At 40.4% G+C, this 20117-nt stretch overlaps 1 protein-coding gene and 1 pseudogene across 1 annotated transcript; both read left to right on the plus strand.

The window, feature by feature from the left end:
- Positions 1–1107: 1107 nt before the first annotated feature.
- Positions 1108–1664, plus strand: LOC108956046 (hypothetical protein). The gene is made up of 2 exons (XM_018864999.2): positions 1108–1303; positions 1444–1664. The coding sequence occupies exons 1-2, from the start codon at positions 1168–1170 to the stop codon at positions 1662–1664; spliced, it is 357 nt and encodes a 118-aa protein (XP_018720544.1). The 5' UTR covers positions 1108–1167.
- A 13109-nt stretch (positions 1665–14773) lies between these two features.
- Positions 14774–18570, plus strand: LOC104434252 (annotated as a pseudogene).
- Positions 18571–20117: the final 1547 nt, after the last annotated feature.

Genomic DNA, 20117 nt, shown 5'->3' on the forward strand with positions numbered 1-20117 from the left:
GAAGCTAACATAGCGAACAATTCTAACACCTTCTCCAAGGCGATGATAATTATAAGGTTAAATCATCATTGGACCGTAGGATAGCTCGAATATAGGATGCGAGGTAGCTAAAGAAAAGGCTAAGAGAGGCAAAAAGTAGGGAGTAATCACGATTCGAGTACAAATTACATATTGATTGGCACTTTTGGTTGACCGACAACAATCTTGAATACATCGTTTAGCTCCTCTCTGGCCTTCTCTACCTCCTCCATCTTCTGTTCACGACATGGACTTCCTTGAACAGCGAAAAGAAAAGAAACAGCAAGTCTTGCCAATTCTCAACCGTTATTATTCCATTTCATCCGGAACATTTTCTCAACATGAATATCTAGAAAGAGAAAACCCAAGATCTCTCTCATTTGTAATGTCTGCAAAAACAAACAGGTTTGATTGCTCTATACCTGCTTTGTGTGTTAGCGTTTTTTATATGAGCTAGAGAGAGAAGCATGACCTTGGTGAAGACTGTGGATTGGTTGGGTTTTGGGTGGACTGATTGGTGGAGAGATTGGAGGCACTCTTGGCGAAGATTGTGGATTGGTCGAGTCTTGGCTGGACTGATTGGTGGAGAGATTGGAGGCACTTTTGAATGTTCTTGTTCTTGCATTGTTCCTGTTTCAAATGCATAATCGTCAATTCCCTTCAGACAATTTAATTAACCAACCGCTGAAACATGAAATTTTACAAAAACGGATATCTTCTAATTTATTGATATGTCATTATGCTTTCAATGATCTTATGAAGAGATTTTCTACAAATCCATGACCACTACCTTGCGTGGTCATCATGAGGGAGGTGAAGTCAATGATGGAGTAGACCACAAATGGTTGCTCAAATCCGAGAAACCAACTGAATTTTGAGGGCAAGGACAAGGAAGCCTCCCAAAATTTTGGATGGGCCCCAATGCATTAGAATTATGGCTCTATTGTAGACTTAGAGTCAAGAGATGAACGAGTTTGATCAAACCATGAATTCCACAAAGCCATCTTTCTTCATGGGCTAAAGAAGCTCGCTACATTATATATTCAAGCCATCCAGTCCTTTAACTTTCGAACTTTGCCTATGATTTGTTGCTCATCATTGCCACTCTCATAGTGTGATTGTTATGTGATCTTGGCTGGTCCGAGAGCGATGGTGAAAAAGAACATTGTCGAGAGAGAGTGGGTGGCGATAGCAGTGGTGGCATATCTGCTCATCATGATGGATCTATTGCCTTCACCAACGAGTGCCTCTTTGCTTCCTGCTCAACATGTTCCCGATGCCCCTGGTAATACGTATCACCATCATTCTTTTTTCTTCTTCTTATTTTCTTATTGCGAGAAAGATCACTTAGTTAATAATGAACATATGATTCTTTCTCTAGCTCGATAAACTCACTCTAGGATTTCTCTAAATTGTGTAATGAAGGTGTAAGCGAAGAAGGCAAGATGGGATCCCCAAGAAAAGCATTAGGTGGTGGGTTCAAACTCAAGGAGGCAATTGGTCTTGATACCTACGTTGATTTTGGGAAGAAGAAGAGAAGGAAAGCGATGGAGTCGTGTAGCTTGAAGGCGAGTCCCAACAAGTCTCTGCCCTCACCTAATCATAATTTTCGCCACTCCCAGGTTTGGCACGGAATAAATGCATAACAGTTGGGTTGTAGGTCAATCCTACTCTGAATAATATTGGTGTAAGGATTTGTGAGAGTAGCGCTCACTTATTACCAAAATTTCTTTTAACAATTCTTTGAGTGCCATTTTGATTTTTAAAAAAATCGATCATTTCAATTGACAATTTACATGGCTTGAAAATCCGATATGACAATATTTAATATAAACCGTCTGATATGCCTCATGGGCAACATAAAGTCAGTAAAATTGCTTCTAATTGACATCGTTTATTACAACATTTGCCCCAAATTAACAGATCGGAGCAAAATTGCTTATAATCCCAGCCCCAATTCCTCAAATTGGGGAAAATTTACTTGACGAAATATGCAACGGACAGTAAAATAAGATGACACGGAGTGAGCGAGAGATAAAGTTTTCAAAGTGAAGAAATTGTTCTGACGTTTTCCCCCACCAAGTTTTCATAGTAAAGCAAATGAACTTACGCCATCGCCCTCTATTCTAATGCCAACAAAACCTGTATCGTTTTCTTTCCTTCTTTCTTCCTGCCATCGCCCTCTGTATCATCTCATAATGGTATTTGTCAGCAAATCATGCTGAACAAGTGCTTTACTGTGAATACCTCACGATTTGCTTTACTGATGAAGTTTTCGAATTTCAAGTTGCGAAAGTGCCGAGGTTTTCTGAAGACGAGCGAGGATCGCCCCTGGCGTGTGGAGAGAGAGAGAGAGAGAGAGAGTTTTTCTCTGATCAAAGTGTCACTTTGTCTTGCCCCTTTGTCCATGTTGGACTTCATATTTTTTATCTGGAAAAAAAAAAAGTCATGTATGGTAAACCGTGGGAATAAGTTGGGAAATTTCACTGATGTGATGTTTAGGTGATCGAAAAAAAGAAGTTAAGATATTGAAATGAGTACCACACAAATTAATAATATTTATGGTACCTTTTTTCTGAGAAACAAAGTAAAAGCTGGCGTTTGCAAAGCCGATGACCAATTGGCCCATAATGGATGCATATCAGTTCGGCCTATAGGTCAATCTTAATCCAAATGATATTGATCTAATGACTTTGAGAGAGGCCGATCCATTTTATAGGTCTTGCTAAAATATCTCCAAAAGTAATCATTCACAAGCCCGAAAAGACAATGTAAGGACCGGCCCGCAAGATCGTGAAGAAAACAACAGCAATATGCAAGAATACTGAATCGGCATTTATAAAGACCTATCGCTCGAATTGTTTAACAAACCTTTGTGCAAGACTCTTATTGAATGTCGAGTATAACCCTACCAGTCTACTAGTCTGATAAATGAAAACGGAAGAACTTTGAATCAACGTTAAATGCAGCAAATTGATCAAAAAATGCACCGTTATGTTTGGTTGCTTGTTATCAGATTTACCAAAATTACACATTAAGTGCCAAGAAAAGCGGCTACCAAGCTAAGTAACTAGAGGCATTAAGCAATGAGCACGGCCTGCTAAACAATCAGCTCGTAAGTCTCGTTAAATTTGGCTCTGTAACGAAAATAAATTTGGCTCATTGCCGCCCGGAAAAGTCTCGTTAAAGATCTCCACACAACGCCATAAAGCTTCAGCTTCAATATTAAGATTGATATTGCTAGTATAAACACCTAGAGGGGGGGTGAATAGGCGCACAAACAATTTATCGATATATGGAAGCAATTCTTAACAAATTGAAATACGATCAAGGTAGAGAGAGAGAAATTTGAACACAGGATTTATAGTGGTTCGGCTTAATCCAAGCCTACGTCCACTCTTCCGCACTGACAGCCCACCGGCTGGATTTCACTATAATCAAAAGAGAAGTTACAGCACAGTTTTGCCTTGATTCCACAGTGTAGATGTTCTACCACACCTCCTCAAGGTCTCTCACAAATATAGACTCTCTTTTGTATACAAGTATTCGCTCAAAGGATTTATCTAAACAAATAGGAGCTTCAGACTTTGGAATTCTTCTATCGCGCACTCCACGAACAACTAAGAACATCTTCCTTATATACTCCTTTATGCCATCATACCCGTTGGCACTTACCAAAGGAATTCCTCCAATCTACCCGTTGGACGGAATCAATTAGGAAGATTGTTCGAGCTATTAAAGGAACGTGTTGATAGCCCATCAATCATGTTCGACCATACAATCAGGATCTCGGTTTCCATAAGTAGAACCTTCCAATAATATTTAGACAATCATCGAATCTTCAGTCATTGAATCAAACTTGATCAATCAAATGATTATGATACGTCTTCTTCAGCCACGAGATCTTCTCCAGATGATAAGGTTAAATCCTGAACAAAACATCCAGTTCTGGATAACCTTTCTTCAACGGATTAGAGACTGTCAATGAGGATAGACTTTGAGTCTTGAGTCTGGCTGTCCGAAAGTCTTCAGACTTTAACTAACAGAGTCTGCAAACCTTCAGACTAGATTGATGGAAACGTTTTGTCAACTTCAAAACTCTTCACGAGGATTTCTCCAACAATCTCCCCCTTTTTTATGGTGACAAAACCTTCCTGCAGATTTGGATAACTTTGACCTGCAAAACATTTCTCAAACACATATGCATATCTTATAGAAATAAATGGCTAATAGAATAACATTAAAATCTGCAACCACAGAAAATAGGTTAGTCCAGTATATGATTAAGCCATTCATAAGATATCAATATTGATTAATAGAAGCAGTCAAGTCAAGTCCAAGTCTAGGCAATTCTTATCCAGACACAAAACAAAGTCAAACAGGTTCAAACCATAAACCTCAAAATAGTCCAACAAAAAGTTTAATGAATGAAAAGTTTTTGAATCAAATCTTGCATCTCTCCCCCTTTTTGTCATCATTAAAAAGGATGAGATGAAGTTAAGATTGCTTGGGAACGCGGACAAGCTGGAAATCTTCCATAGACTGAACAATGCCTTCCAGCCTTTTAAAGTATTCCTTCAGCTGTACAACCTCCTCACTCTTGGCATTGGCCTGATTCTGAATAGAGAGGGCTTGCATCTTTTCATTCAATGAACATGAAGAAGCTTGACCTTCATTCTTCAAGCTTTGAACTTCGCATCCCAAGGCATAAATCTGACATTTCATCTCCAAAAGAATATCCATGATTCTGCGAAAATCTACTCCATTATCAGTCTGAGTACTTGCTTCTGCTCGATCTGTTGGAGTAAAAGCAGACGATGGTGGATCAACATAATCTCGCAGGTTTGGCGATGAAGCTTCATGACCTTCCTCTGGAAATTGAGATGCATAAACATCTTCGGGTCGGGCAGCGAGCGACCGACTCCTTCACTTGCATCCGGATATGAAGACGTCACTCGTTTCTCCCGATCTCCCCTATTTCCATGCCTACGGGTGGAGAAGAGATTTCCTCGGGTTCTCCTTCTTCTCTTCTTTCTTCTTCAGGTCTTTCTTTCTCTGCTTCTTGCTCTGCTTCTCTTTCTTCTTCTTCCTTCTCCTCTGCTTCTTTCGTCTTTTGTTCTGATTCTTTCTGAGGAACAGGACGACTTAAGTTCTTCAAAGCCATTGCAGAGATGGTGATGTCTTCATCATCATCTTCATCCTCAACGAGGAGAGCTCTTCTTCTCTTTGATGGAGCAGCCATGGGCTCCTTCCCTTTTCTCTTAGCAGTAGAAGAGAGTTGATGAGATTTGGCAGGAGTCTTCTCCTTGAATTTCTCCAATTCCTTGCTCAGTTCCTTCATACGCATTTTGGTCACCATTTTCAGTCCTACCACCATATGATCGCATGATCGAACACAAAAGATTTGCGAAGGCTGAATATTCAGATGTCTAAATAACTTCGTAACAAGGCTTGGGTAAGAAAGTTGACCTCTGTCCTTCATCACTGCTCTATACATGTGAAACATAACAGTATGAGGGAGAGAAAACTTCTTTCCACAGAGGATGGCATACATCAACTTTGCCTCAGAGCTTGAAACATCAATTTTGGAAGTTGATTTCGGCCGAAGGCAATTAATCAGAATCTTGTGAAGCAAGATGTTAAATGCATTCATCCTTGAGTAGGTGATCTTCTCATCCGTTCTCCTGTCCTTCACCAGTTCAAGTGTGGCCCGAGCAATGGAAACTTTGATTGGTTGATATCTGCCTCTCTCAACTTCTAACACGTATGCCAGCATATTCATATCCACAACATAGTCTTGTTCTTTAACGCTGAAGGAGAATCTATTCGCATCTAAAAAGCTCATATTCGAATAGAAATATGCAGTCAATTCAGCATAGGCCTCAGTTGAGTCAGAGCAAAACTTTTCAAGTTGTAGATAACTGAACTTTTCCCTCAAGTTCACTTTCACAGCATCCAGAAAATCAAAGTCCACTCCTAGGGTTTATTACCCCACGCTTAAGCAATTTTGAGTACAGATCTTTTTGTTCCTTTGATCTGAACAAATCTCCCCTTTTTCCTTGAATTTCAGCCGCAATACCCATTTTCGGTTGAAATAGATTGAACAGATTGTCATCGTCATTCCCATCTGTGGATTCGGCCCCGATCACGAGGATCACTTGGGATATTCGCAAGGGTTTCCTCAGCCACCCCTTTACGAGCGATTCCCAAACTTTCCATTTTTCGCAGAAAGATATACTCGTTCCTATATTCGTTTTCTTTAACAAAATCATCAACATAGTTCAAAGGAGTACGAATTCCTTTTAAAGCACGATATAGCTTGTAAATAAAAGCGGGCTTTTGAACTCTTACGAGGTCTGCATCCTCGACGATTTCTTCCTGATGCTGATTAACAACGCCTTGAGGACTAGATGGTGGAGAATGACACTGCTGAGAATGTTGTGGGCTCGGTTGCTGATCTGGAGTAACTTCATCTTCAGTAAAATCGAAGTGCGTAGGCCCCTCACTCATTCTTTGTGGTCCCCTGCTTGCGATTCTTGACGACTTTCGTGAAGAAGACATCTTTCTCAGTGTTTGGAAGATTCCTCGCTTGACTTTCCCAGAAAAGATGACAACTTTTTGAAGATTTAGCAAAGAAGACAAACGGGAATGGAGGATCGATGCTTTCTAGGGTTTTTGAGAGAGAAGTGATTAGAAAAGTGAAGAGAAATCGACAGTGTTCGTTCGGTTAAAAAGAAAAGTAAACGAACCGTCACAAAGGAAATAAAATTATGCCTTTTCAAAATAACTGTCTTTATCCATAAAAATAGCTATTTCAAAAATAACTTCCCTTTTGAAAATGAATCGATGCAATATTTACGTCAATTAAATATAGCAACAATTTAAACAAGTCTGATGATCGTACCTTTTCAAGATAAGATTGAGAGAGAGAAAGACTTACGGCCGAAGGTCGAGCCAAGATCGTAGATAAAGTCTTGTAAGCCTGAGTCTGAAAGTCTTTAGACTTTGATATCCTCATACCTCAAAATGTTAAGTCTGGATCGTATAGACTCAAATTGATTTTTCTCCAAAGGCTTTGTGAGTATATCAGCCAGTTGATTCTTTGAGTCAACAAATTGAATTGAAACATCTCCATTTTGAACATGATCTCTAATAAAGTGATGTCGTATCTCTATATGCTTCGCTCTTGAGTGGAGAATTGGATTTTTGGTGAGGTTGATAGCGCTGGTGTTGTCGCAATTAATCTCCGTGCATGAGTCTTCGATTTCAAAATCTCTTAGCTGTTGTTTTATCCATAGAATTTGCGAACAGCAGCTTCCAAGAGCTACATACTCTGCTTCTGTTGTTGAAAGAGACACAGTACTTTGTTTCCTTGAAAACCAAGACACTGTTATGCTTCCAAGCAACTGGCAAGTTCCTGAAGTGCTTTTTCTATCAACTCTGCAACCGGCCAGATCTGCGTCTGAATATCCCAGAAGTTTAAAGTCTCCCTTCTTAGGATACCAAAGACCGATGCTTGATGATGAAGCGACGTATTTTATGATGCGTTTCGCAGCACTGAGATGAGATTCTCTAGGATCTGATTGAAACCTAGCACATATGCAAACACTCAACAAAATATCAGGTCTAGAGGCAGTAAGATAAAGAAGTGATCCAATAATGCTCATGTACAGCTTTTGATCAACTTTCTTCCCTTCTTCATCTTTGTCTATCTTCAAAGAACTTGACATCGGTATGTCGGTCTTTTTACACTTCTCCAGTCCAACCTTTTGACAAGATCATTAACATATTTTTCTTGATAAATAAAAGTACCTTCCTTCAATTGTTTTACTTGAAGACCAAGAAAGAATGTTAACTCTCCCATCATACTCATTTCAAACTCATCCCGCATAGACTTTGAAAATTTCTTGCACTGAGACTTTCATTAGAGGATCCAAAAATAATATCATCCACATATATTTGAACAAGTAATAAACTTTTGTTTTCCTTCTTGATAAATAAAGTCGTATCTACTTTACCTTTGACAAAACCATTTAGTATTAGGAACTTACTTAACCTGTCGTACCAAGCCCGAGGTGCTTGCTTTAAACCATACAAAGCCTTTTCGGCCCAAGACCGAGTCTGGCTTCTTTGGGTCTTCAAACCCTGGTGGTTGTTCCACATATACTTCCTCATGGATAAATCCATTTAGGAAGGCACTTTTGACGTCCATTTGGAATAACCTGAAATTCTTATAACAGGCAAACGCAAGTAAAAGTCAAATAGCTTCTAACCTTGCCACTGGAGCGTAAGTCTCATCATAGTCTATTCCTTCTTCTTGCGTATATCCATTGGCCACGAGTCTTGCTTTATTTCGTACGACTTTTCTTTTCTCGTTCATCTTGTTTCTGAACACCCATTTAGCTCCAATAACAGTTTTACCTTTTGGTTGGGATGTCAATTCCCAAACATCATTTATGCTGAACTGTCTAAGCTCTTCTTGCATAGCTTCAATCCAGCTTTCATCAGATAAAGCTTCTTCTATGCTCTTTGGTTCAATTTCATAAACGAGTGCCACAGCACTTGACTCTTCTCGCCTTTTGGATCTGGTGCGAATTCCTTCATTAATTTCGCCAATTATAAGATCTTTGGGATGACTGGACTTATGCTTCCAGTTACTTGTTGATTTGTCTGGTAGATGATCTCTTTCTTTATTTAGATCTTCACTAACAACCTGATGCTGGATTTCCAGAGTCTGAGATGCTTCTTGAGTTGTAGACTTTGGAGGGTCTGGAGCAGGTTCAGACTCTTCTTGACGAGTCTGACTTGATTCATCTTGCGTTGAGTCTTGAAATTTGACATTCATTGACTCCTCTACGACCGGCTCTTCTTGTTATAGACTCGTAAGCTTTGCTTGATGTAGAATATCCAAGGAAGATACCTTCATCCGATCTTTCTTCAAACTTACCAACTCGATCTTTTGCATTTTTCAATATAAAACATTTACAACCAAATACATGAAAGTATGAAACAATAGGCTTCTTTTCTTTGAATAACTCATAAGGGGTTTTCGAAGAATAGATCTTAAGAAGACTCTATTGATGATATAGCAAGCTGTTGAAACAGCTTCCGCCCAAAATCGAGAAGAAATTTTACTTTCAATTAAAAGAGTTCTAGCCATTTCTTGAAGAGATCTGTTCTTTCTTTCCACAACTCCATTTTGCTTTGAGGAGTATATGGAGACGAGAACACATGCTTAAAGCCAGATTCATCACAGAATTTTGTAAAATCTTGATTTTCAAATTCACCTCCATGATCTGTTCTTATACTAGAGATAACACAACCTTTTTCATGTTGAACCTTTTTAGCAAATTTTTCAAAATACGAAAAGGTTTCGGACTTACTTGAAAGGAAATATACCCAAGTAAAACGGGAGTAATCATCAACAATTACTAGGCAATACTTCTTACCCCCAATACTCTGAGTTATGGTTGGTCCGAAGAGATCCATATGCAGCAACTGTAGAACATGATTAGTAGAGACATGATTTATTGGCTTAAAAGAATTTCTTACCTGCTTTCCCAAAATACATGGAGTGCATGAATCAGTCTTTTGGTATGGTAATTTTGGTAGACCTCGAACAAGCTGCTTTGATGAGATTTTGGCTAATTGCTTCATGTTGACATGACCAAGCTTTTTGTGCCATAAGCTTGCTTCGTCTTGAATTGAGATAAGACATTGCGATTCATTTTGTTTCACATCCAGAAGATAGATATTTCCATGTCTTCGACCCATGAAAGACTGAGTAGAGTCTTTACTGATTCCTAAACATGTTCCTTCTTGAAAGAAGATCTTGAAATCAGTATCACACAATTGACTAATGCTGAGAAGATTGTAATTGAGTCCTTCTACTAAGGAAACATTACTTATTGTGAGAGTTCCAATTTTTACGGTTCCAAATCCCACAATACTTCCTTTGCTGTTTCCTCCAAATGAAACTTTTCCACCATTTACTTTAGCAAGCTTTATAAAGCAATTTGAGTCTCCTGTCATGTGTCTTGAGCATCCGCTATCAAGATACCACTTTACCTGTTTCTTGACGGAGACCTGCATTTAAAATAAAGTCTCAAGCTTTCTTTGGTACCCAAATTTTCTTGGGTCCTTTGGTGTTAGTAAGATAAACAGTATTAGCCCATACTTTCTTAACAGGTTTCCATAACATAGGACACTCTTTTTCAAAATGATCCAGACTATTGCACTTAGAACATCTGAGAGCATTTCTTCCTACAGGTTTAACAAAAACTTTCTTGAAGTGATTTTTGTAAACCTCACTCGAAAGCCTTTTCTTAATTCTTTCTTTTACTTTAGGAAAATCAATCAAGGGAATTGTTTCTTCTGTCATACCTAGACCAGACTTATTGAAGTAAGGTCTTTGTGCTGAAAGAATTTTCTCAAGTTTTTTAGACCCTATAGAAAATTTCTTTGATATATTTGATAAGTCTGTTTTTAAAAAGCATTTTCTTTTAAAAGATTTTCTTCATTTTCTTTAAGATTGGAAACAGACAAGTCTAGACTTTTAACTCTTTTTGCTAAAACATTTTCCTTTTGTTTTAAGGCTGAGTTTTCTTTTTTCAGTTTGGAAATTCTTTTGAGAGAAGTCTTAAGACTAAAGCATAGTTCATCAATATATTTAGAAACTTTGACATGAATTTTAAAATTACTTGCCTCAAATTCACTGTCTAAGTCTGATCCAGAGTCTGAGTCCGATTGTGCCATCAGGCATAGATTGGCATATTCATTATCACTTTCTTCACACTCAGTATCACTCCAGGTTTCAGCTTTGAGAGCTTTTCGAAATTTTTCAGTTTTTCCTTTCTTCTTCTTCAGAAGAGGACAATTGGGTCTGATGTGTCCCTTTTTCTTGCATTCAAAGCAGACTACATCTTTATTTGGTTCCTCATCATCAACAGACTTGGTCTGCTGTCTTTGAAAGCCTTGTTTCTTTGAGTTGAACCTTCTTCCTTTCTGTTTAGTTTTCTGAATCTTCTTATCATGAGAGCAAGCTCCTCATCGTCCATATCATCTTCTTGTAATCTGTATCATCAGAATCATCATTTGATTTTAGTGCAATGGATTTCTTACCTTTTGGATCTTCATCTTCATTGATCCTTTCCACTTCATAGGATTGAAGAGTTCCAATTAGCTCGTCAACAGATAGAGGCATAATTCTCCGCGTCTCTCTTATCGAAGTCTTTATGTGATTCCAATCCCTGGAGAGTCCACGTAGTAGCTTGTTTACCTTCATGGGATCAGAAGTTAGTTGACCTTGATTTTCAAGACCATTCACAATATCTGTAAAACGACTAAACATATCAGATATCGATTCTCCTAGTTTCATTCTGAAGGCTTCGTATTGACCGAGAAGAATGTTGATTCTTGTTTCCTTCATTCGATCTGTTCCTTCATAGGTGATATGCAATCTGTCCCAAACTTCTTTTGTTGTACCACAAGAAGATATTCTATTATATTCAGTTGGTGATAAAGCACAATATAAGGAGTAAATTGCTTTTGCATCGAGTGTTTGTCTCTTGGTTATTTCTTCTTGAGACATTCCGATGGATTCTTCAGTTTCTTTTCCTCTTTCAGAGACTGATGCAGTGGTAGGAGTAATTCCTTTTTCTACAACGTCCCATTCCAGAGGATCCTTTGATCGTAGGAAAGCTTTCATCTTGTTCTTCCAGATGTTGTAATCCTTTCCATCAAAGTAGGGTGGTCTGGTATTGCTTTGTCCTTCCATCAGCCCTGGTGCTAGCATACTAGCCATGGATCTTTTACTATGAAATAAAACACTTCAAATAAAGTAAGTACACAGGCTCTCATACCAATTGATATTGCTAGTATAAACACCTAGAGGGGGGTGAATAGGCGCACAAACAATTTATCGATATATGGAAGCAATTCTTAACAAATTGAAATACGATCAAGGTAGAGAGAGAGAAATTTGAACACAGGATTTATAGTGGTTCGGCTTAATCCAAGCCTACGTCCACTCTTCCGCACTGACAGCCCACCGGCTGGATTTCACTATAATCAAAAGAGAAGTTACAGCACAGCTTTGCCTTGATTCCACAGTGTAGATGTTCTACCACACCTCCTCAAGGTCTCTCACAAATATAGACTCTCTTTTGTATACAAGTATTCGCTCAAAGGATTTATCTAAACAAATAGGAGCTTCGACTTTGGAATTCTTCTATCGCGCACTCCACGAACAACTAAGAACGTCTTCCTTATATACTCCTTTATGCCATCATACCCGTTGGCACTTACCAAAGGAATTCCTCCAATCTACCCGTTGGACGGAATCAATTAGGAAGATTGTTCGAGCTATTAAAGGAACGTGTTGATAGCCCATCAATCCTGTTCGCCCATACAATCAGGATCTTGGTTTCCATAAGTAGAATCTTCTAATAATATTTAGACAATCATCGAATCTTTAGTCATTGAATCAAACTTGATCAATCAAAGGATTCTGATACGTCTTCTTCAGCCACGAGATCTTCTCCAGATGATAAGGTTAAATCCTGAACAAAACATCCAGTTCTGGATAACCTTTCTTCAACGGATTAGAGACTGTCAATGAGGATAGACTTTGAGTCTTGAGTCTGGCTGTCCGGAAGTCTTCAGACTTTAACTAACAGAGTCTGCAGACCTTCAGACTAGACTGATGGAAACGTTTTGTCAACTTCAAAATTCTTCACGAGGATTTCTCCAACAAAGATTACGTGCCCTTGTCAGCAATTTGTGTCAATAAAATAGGCTGAGAAAGTCTCATTTCGCCCACATACTTCCATGAACACCAAGACGCGTCTAGCTTCCACACTGCTAAAAGACATAGCAATGAAGACACATATGATGAAATCTTTTATGTTAATACATAAATCATCATCGCAAAAATGTGATCTATATGAAAGAGATGTTAATGGAACGGAGTGCTTGCCGCTACCTCAGATTGTTCTTAGTAATATAGGGAAATGGTGCCAGTACTTAGCAGAACTAGACCTCCACCTCCGTTTTTGCACCACCTAATCACATTCCATAATATCAAATCACTGCCAATTCTGACTAATTAGTATGAAGAAGATGGACTTTTGTGCTCAAACTCACTCCTTGACATCCTTGGCCTTCCACAATATGCCTGAAAAGAACTTAAACTAAAGGGTACGTCCCTTCTTCAAAACTTTCTTTAAACACATGTAGCAGTTTGTTCTATTGCTAATAAGAGAGAACATGCACCTGTCGCGTACAGATTTAATAAGATCAGAAAGATACCGACCCGGTGGAAAAGACAAGGATCTCGGCTAAAGGCGCAGCTGAATATTCTTTTATATATATTTCAACAGGTTTAAAAGGATTGGTCATAATTACAGTACCCTATGTTCTCGTCAGTCATCATCAGAGCAACAAGATACAAAGCAAAAGACAGCTCTAGGCTCAAAGGTGCATTTCGCTTATTTGCGAGTGCGGGACACCTGGAGTGCCATAACTTGGCACGCCGGGACACTTAAGTGCCATCACCGGAGTAAAATGGGACACTTAAGTGCCACTCCGGCAAAAATCCGGCCAAATGGCTGACGTGGCAATTTTCCGGCGAGTTTAGTCCAAAACGGCGTCGTTTTGCACGCTGACGTGGCGGAGAAAACGCAAAAACGACGCCATTTTGTGTCTACGTGTAAATAATAAAATAAAAATTAATTAAATTATAAAGTATTCAAAAAAAAAAAAAAAAAAAGAGAAAAATTAAAAAAATTAAGAAAAATTAAGAAAAATTTAAAAATTAAGAAAAAATTAAAAGTTTTAAAAAATTAAGAAAATTAAAAAAAAGGGGGGGGAGGTCGAACGGGCGACCGAGGGCTGAGCCATCGCCGCCGCCGCCTCCCGCCGTCGCCGGAAGGGCCGGCGACGAAGGGGGAGGGTCGGCCGGGGTCGCCGGCCCCGGCCGACCGACGGCGAGGGCCGCGAGCCCTCGCCGGATCGCGGCGAGGGCCGCGACCCGCCCCCAGATCCGGGCGAGGGCTCGCGGGCCCTCGCCGCCGGCCGACCCTCCCCACTCCGTCGCCGGCCCTTCCCCGGCGGCGGGGGAGCCGGCGAGGGCCCGCGAGCCCTCGCCGGATCTTGGGCGTGGGCCGGTCGCGGCCCTCGCCGCGGGCGAGGGCTCGCCCGCCGCCGCCGCCGGAAGGGCCGGCGACGGAGTGGGGAGGGTCGGCCGGGGTTGCCGGGCCCTGGCCAGGGACCGGCGAGGCCGGCCGACCGGCGGCGAGGGCCCGCGAGCCCTCGCCCAGATCTGGGGCGAGGGTCGCGGCCCTCGCCGCGATCCGGCGAGGGCTCGCAGCCCTCGCCGTCGGTCGGCCGGGGGCCGGCGACCCCGGCCGACCCTCCCCCCTCCGTCGCCGGCCCTTCCCGGCGACGGCTGGGGAGGCGGCGGTGACGAGGGCTCAGCCCTCGCCTACCCGTTCGACCTCCCCCTTTTTTTTTTTTTTAATTTTTTAAAATTTCTTATTTTTAAAATTTTTAAAATTTTCTTTTTTTTTTTAATTTTTATGCTGATTTGGAGCTCCGGCGAGCCACGTAGGCAAAAAATTATAATAAAATATTGCCACGTAGGATTTCCGGCAAGGGTCGCCGGAGGTGGCACTTAAGTGTCCCACTCGAAAAAAAAGTGGCACTTAAGTGTACCGTTTTGAAGTTATGGCACCTAAGTGTCCCGGCGTGCCAAGTTATGGCACTTGTGGTGGACTTCTGCCCTTATTTGCCAATTGGTTCTTCATCAAAGAAGGCTCGTTTTATCAGCAAATTCTTCCTGTCTCTTGTCTCGCTGATTTTTATCTCCAGAAGTGCTCTCTCCCTTAGTGTGTTCAGCAGGACAAGTCTCATGCGCCCTTTCCCATGTTCTGAAGCACTGCAATCATGCAATTCTTACTTGTACCATATCTCTGGAGGACGTCACGTAGAAGAAATAGCGTCTCTCTACTCGGTCAACGTGTCAGAAATCAAACCGATAATCCACGGGGCAGAGCAAGATTATCTGGTATCTGTGCCATGCACTTGTACATACCTGAATGGCACCAACAGATACTCCTATGATACTTCTTACAAAGTAAAACCAGATGATTCATTTGCCAGAGTCTACAATGATTTCTACAGTGGATAAGTTTATAATGTCACTGGTGAGGACGTATTTAATGCTGGAAATATGGTAATTATGCATCTCTTGTGAGGTTGTGTGGAAGAAGGATCTCAAGAAATCGTGACTTACACGGTTCGAGAGCATGACACTCTATCACAGATTGCCCATCTGCTGTCCTCAAATTTGAGTGAGGTTGAGAAACTAAACCCGAAGTTGACTCAGGATCCTAGTTACATAGATGTCGGGTGGGTGCCGTATATACCTATGGAAAATAGAGCAACTCAAGGTCACAAGCAACGTAAGCTGAACTCTCTCTTTATGTTTAAGAGTGATCTTCTGCTATCATTATAAGATTGCAAGGCCTAAAATTTTCATTTACAGAATGATCGTAGATAAGTTAAGACTGAAATAAATTGAGATCAAGTCAGGGACAATATACAGTAGACATAAATGGAATCATGAGTAGTGTCAGACATTTTTTTCATCCAAATATCTTACATCCACTTACAGTTTGTTATCATGTGTTAGGAAAAATGAAGAAGTGGATTAAGATAGCAATGATCCTGTCAGTGGTAACTTTAGCATCGATGAGCGTGCTGATTTTGTTATATCAAAGGAGACACAGAAGGGGCAACGTTGGACAAGTAGATCCTGAGGCGACAACTAAGAGCTCAAATGCCCAGAAGACTACCCCACTGAAACAACTCTTCCACAAAAAGGACTTTGAAGGTCAGTTAAGTGAATTAAAAATTGGGAATTTTCTCACAATGGCCTGAGTTCAAGTGAGATATACGGGACATGATATGGCATAGAGATAAAATTTTGAATTAAACAGAAAAGTATGAGCTCATATACAAGCTGAAGAAACTGAAAGAATTGTCTTTCCTCAGAGAGCCACTTTGATTTTTATTTCTCTGACAAGTAAATGATGAACTTTCATGAGTTTATCTAAGAAAAGGCAAGTGAAGGCATGCATAGTATCTGATACACTTACATGAAGCTATTATTCTTGTCCCAGATGTGAAATTTGAATCAGATAAACCAGTTATGTATAGCTTGGAGGATATGTACGAGGCTACAAAAGACTTTGATGATGCTCGGAGAATTGGAGAGGGAGGGTATGGGAGTGTGTATTATAGCATTTTAGGGAACCGGGTATGATACACATGTCAGGCTTTTACTTTTTCTCCACTTTTTTTCGTGGAGCTCAATCCAGAACAATGATCTGCTTTCCTATTTGGATTCGGTTGGATGGTACCAATTAAATCGAGTGCTAATTACCATTTATTATTGAATTAACCGATCAACTTGCTATCGAACATTTTTTTTTTTGGATTCGACAATTTTCGCAAAAAATTTCAATATATTTCACTTTTATTATTATGAGAATCAATCCTACTACTTCGGGTCCTGGAACGCTGGAGTAGATCCTAAAGAGATCCCACATGCCTTGTCTCAATTTCAGGAAGTTGCTGTTAAGAAGATGAAATCCAGCCAGTTGAAGTAGTTCTTTGCTGAGCTTAAAGTTTTGTGCAAAATACATCGCCTTAATGTGGTAAGTATCTACTGGCCAAAAAATAAAAATAAAAGTTTGGTAATGATTTAGATCTCTCATGCAAATTGGTAATCAAGAGAGAGTGAAGGGATATGATGCTATCTCACTGATCTCTCTAGCTCTGTAGGTGGAGCTTCTTGAATATTCAACCAGTGACAAGCATTTATACTTGGTATATGAGTATGTTCCAAATGGCTCACTAAACGAACATCTTCATGATCCTTTGCTGAAAGGTTACAATAATAATAAATCTACCTCCTTTTTCTACTTAAAGAAAAATTGTTGAAGGTACTCAATTGCTATTTCCTGCAGGTCACCGACCTCTCTCCTGGACGGACAGCAAGAGCAAATATAGCACTTGATGCTGCAAGAGGAATTGGGTACATTCATGATCATACCAAGGCACGTTATGTGCATCGTGACATCAAGACAAGTAACATTTTACTTGACCAGGGGCTCAGAGCAAAGGGAATGGATAACTGGTTTGAGCACTCACTTCTCAGTGACGTGAGTTTGATGGAAGTTTCGTATGAAGTTCCCTTCCAGGCTTTCTGCCTTCGCCTTAAGTTGCTAGGATATTTAACTCCTAGACTGATGTTGATTTGCTGTGTCGGCAGGTGGCTGATTTTGGACTCGCAAGACTGGTGGAACGATCCAATGAACAAGAAGTATTTGCAATGCGTGTACTCGGCACACCTGGTTATATTCCACCTGAGTAGGTGCTTTGCTCTTTTTCTATGACAAGGGAAACAGAGAAAACATGCTCACCGATGGCGCAAAATTTTTTGGACACCATACATTTCATCTCAGACTCGACTTTGTAGCTTACTGCTTCCCCGCAGGTCCTTCCGCAAGCTGCGTTTGACATCGAAAGGAGATGTATATGATTTTGGAGTGGTTTTAGCAGAAATAGTCACTGGCCAGTGCGCACTCGCTCGTGATGATAGGGACCCAAATAATTTTAGGACCCTAGTGTCAACCGTAAGTCAGCATTTTGCGATCTTAACTGGTTTTTTACGCAGCTTTCACAGGCGAGCGCACGTGCACTTTCCAATTTTCAAACATGACGTGCAACATACAATCACTGAATCTCCTCATTACTGTAGACTGTAAGGATAAAAAATGCCATTAGCGCATGAAATGAAACATAAAGCGCATATATCCTTAGTCAGAATCGGTTTCCATTCAAGGAAACTATTTGCATGAAATTGTTGCTAACATCCCATCTCAGGATTCACCGCTTAATTTGCCTTTCTCAGATGATAACAATTTTCGAAGGCCAAAAACCACAAAATGCTTTGGAAGCAATCATAGATTGTGACTTGAGAAAGAGTTACCCCTTTGAGGAGGTTTTTAAGGTAAGTGAAATTGCACCTGTATGCTTGATTTATTATGTTTCATATCCATGTGATGAGTTCTAAAGTGATCAGCATGTCGACCGTATCAGGACAGGTCCATCCATATGCACCGATTGCTGTATCTTAGAACACCAAACGAGTAACATTTCTTCGATATGAAACTATTCTATGCGAACATTTTAACTGAACAAAAAACCTACAATTGATAAGGTAACGGGACACGAAGTGAAGGGTTAATCCGGTGTTCCCGCCACCAAGCCTGAAAAAACAAAGAATAAACCAATGCTTCTGCTATTTTGTGTTTGCCTCACAGATGGCGGATTTGGCCTGGCGATGTCTGAATGATGATGCTATCAACAGACCGGAAATTAAAGAAATTGTTCATGAACTCTCACATTTTAACGTCCTCGATGGAGTGGGAAGAATCACTTGGAGGGAATGACCGAGTCTTCAGCGGGTTGCTGAACGGAAGATAAACAAGAGCACTCACGGCAATGGCCAGGAAACGGCTCTAAAAGCCTTTGCCACCTCACGCTTGGGGCCACTTTCAGCAAGCCTCTTTGGTGCTCATCCAATTTGGAAACAAAGGGATCCCAGCATGAGTTGTGCTTTCGTTATTTGAAGTGTCAGGAAACTATGAGCTTTTTCGCACCACTTAGACTTTCATGGGTACCGTCGGGGCGAATGGTTACACCTGACGTAATGTGAATATGTCATGCCATCTCTCTTTTTTCCTTTAATACTCGGCATAAGATTCAATGTGCCAAGATGATTTCCACCATTCTGCCACTCTGTCATCAAGTAGCAAGCGAAATTTTCCCATGGTATTGCAAATTAATGTTACTCCTTTCAAATACATTATGCAACAACTCTCAAAACCAGCACACTTGAGAATGTCAGATATGGATCAGAGGAGCTAAATGTAAAATCTGCACAAGTCAGTGAACACTTGATTGTGAATGGCCCAGTGACGCGACTATCCACAACATGGAGTTCATCGGTTCACTTGATTGAACCAAAGATATTCCATAAAGAAAGAAGCTTACATGTACAACGGATTTGATTACCAAGTAGAGAATCTTGGTCATTTCCTCACGAGACGGATGTCACGAGATGGATGGATCTAGCGTCCACGAGTGGTTGCCCATGCTCATAACTAGCACGGACGTGCCTTGGTACAGATAGTATTGCATGCTTAGGATAGATTTTAGCGATAAATCGAATAAAATCACCGCCCTCTCGTACTTGGCACGAGTGGATTTAAATAAAATTGGAATAAATGCACAAGAATCCTAGCTGCAGACTTCGGGGTTGGAATTTGATGTACAAAAGATCTTGCTCCCACTAAAAATCATCACAGATGGATCTGCGATAACCTTTTAACATAACTGCCAAAATTTCTATCACGGTCCAACGTGCTTACTCGGACATATGAAGGGCTAACCCCAAAATGCCTTCCGCTCCTCGTCCAGATGTTATGGCTTTTGAGAAAGCTTTCAAAATCTTATATACCGCCTTCACATTTCAACCATGCAAAAGCTGCACAGGGGGATTATTCTATGTACCTGGTAGAGGCTCGAAGAGACGCTGGAAAAAGTTGCAGAATCCCGCTTCAAAATTGGTTTGACGCTGCGTACAAATCCAAGTTGACACGATATGTATTTAGAACAAATATGAATTTGACGTTCTGCGAACATAAAATTCAAATTCTTCAAACTTGAATCCAACTTTGAGTCCAGTTACATAGTTGTTAGATTGGCTTTATATGTATATATACACATACATACATAAGCACATTATAGAAACGACTCATTTTTTTTTTATGTTGGAACGAGCCAAAAAATGTCCGATCCACCTGATTCATTATTCGGGGAACCTTGTCGTTGCCAAAGTCTATGGCCACCATGACATATCATCCACCGAGTTTGGTCAGCAAAAGTCAAAATGATTTTTTAAACGCTTGTCTTTTTTAACATTAAGTTGGAGAAAAGAGTCGACTTCAAATGATCTGTGGGCTGTATTT

The sequence above is a fragment of the Eucalyptus grandis genome, chromosome 2 (assembly GCF_016545825.1).
Source record: "Eucalyptus grandis isolate ANBG69807.140 chromosome 2, ASM1654582v1, whole genome shotgun sequence".
NCBI lineage: Eukaryota > Viridiplantae > Streptophyta > Magnoliopsida > Myrtales > Myrtaceae > Eucalyptus > Eucalyptus grandis.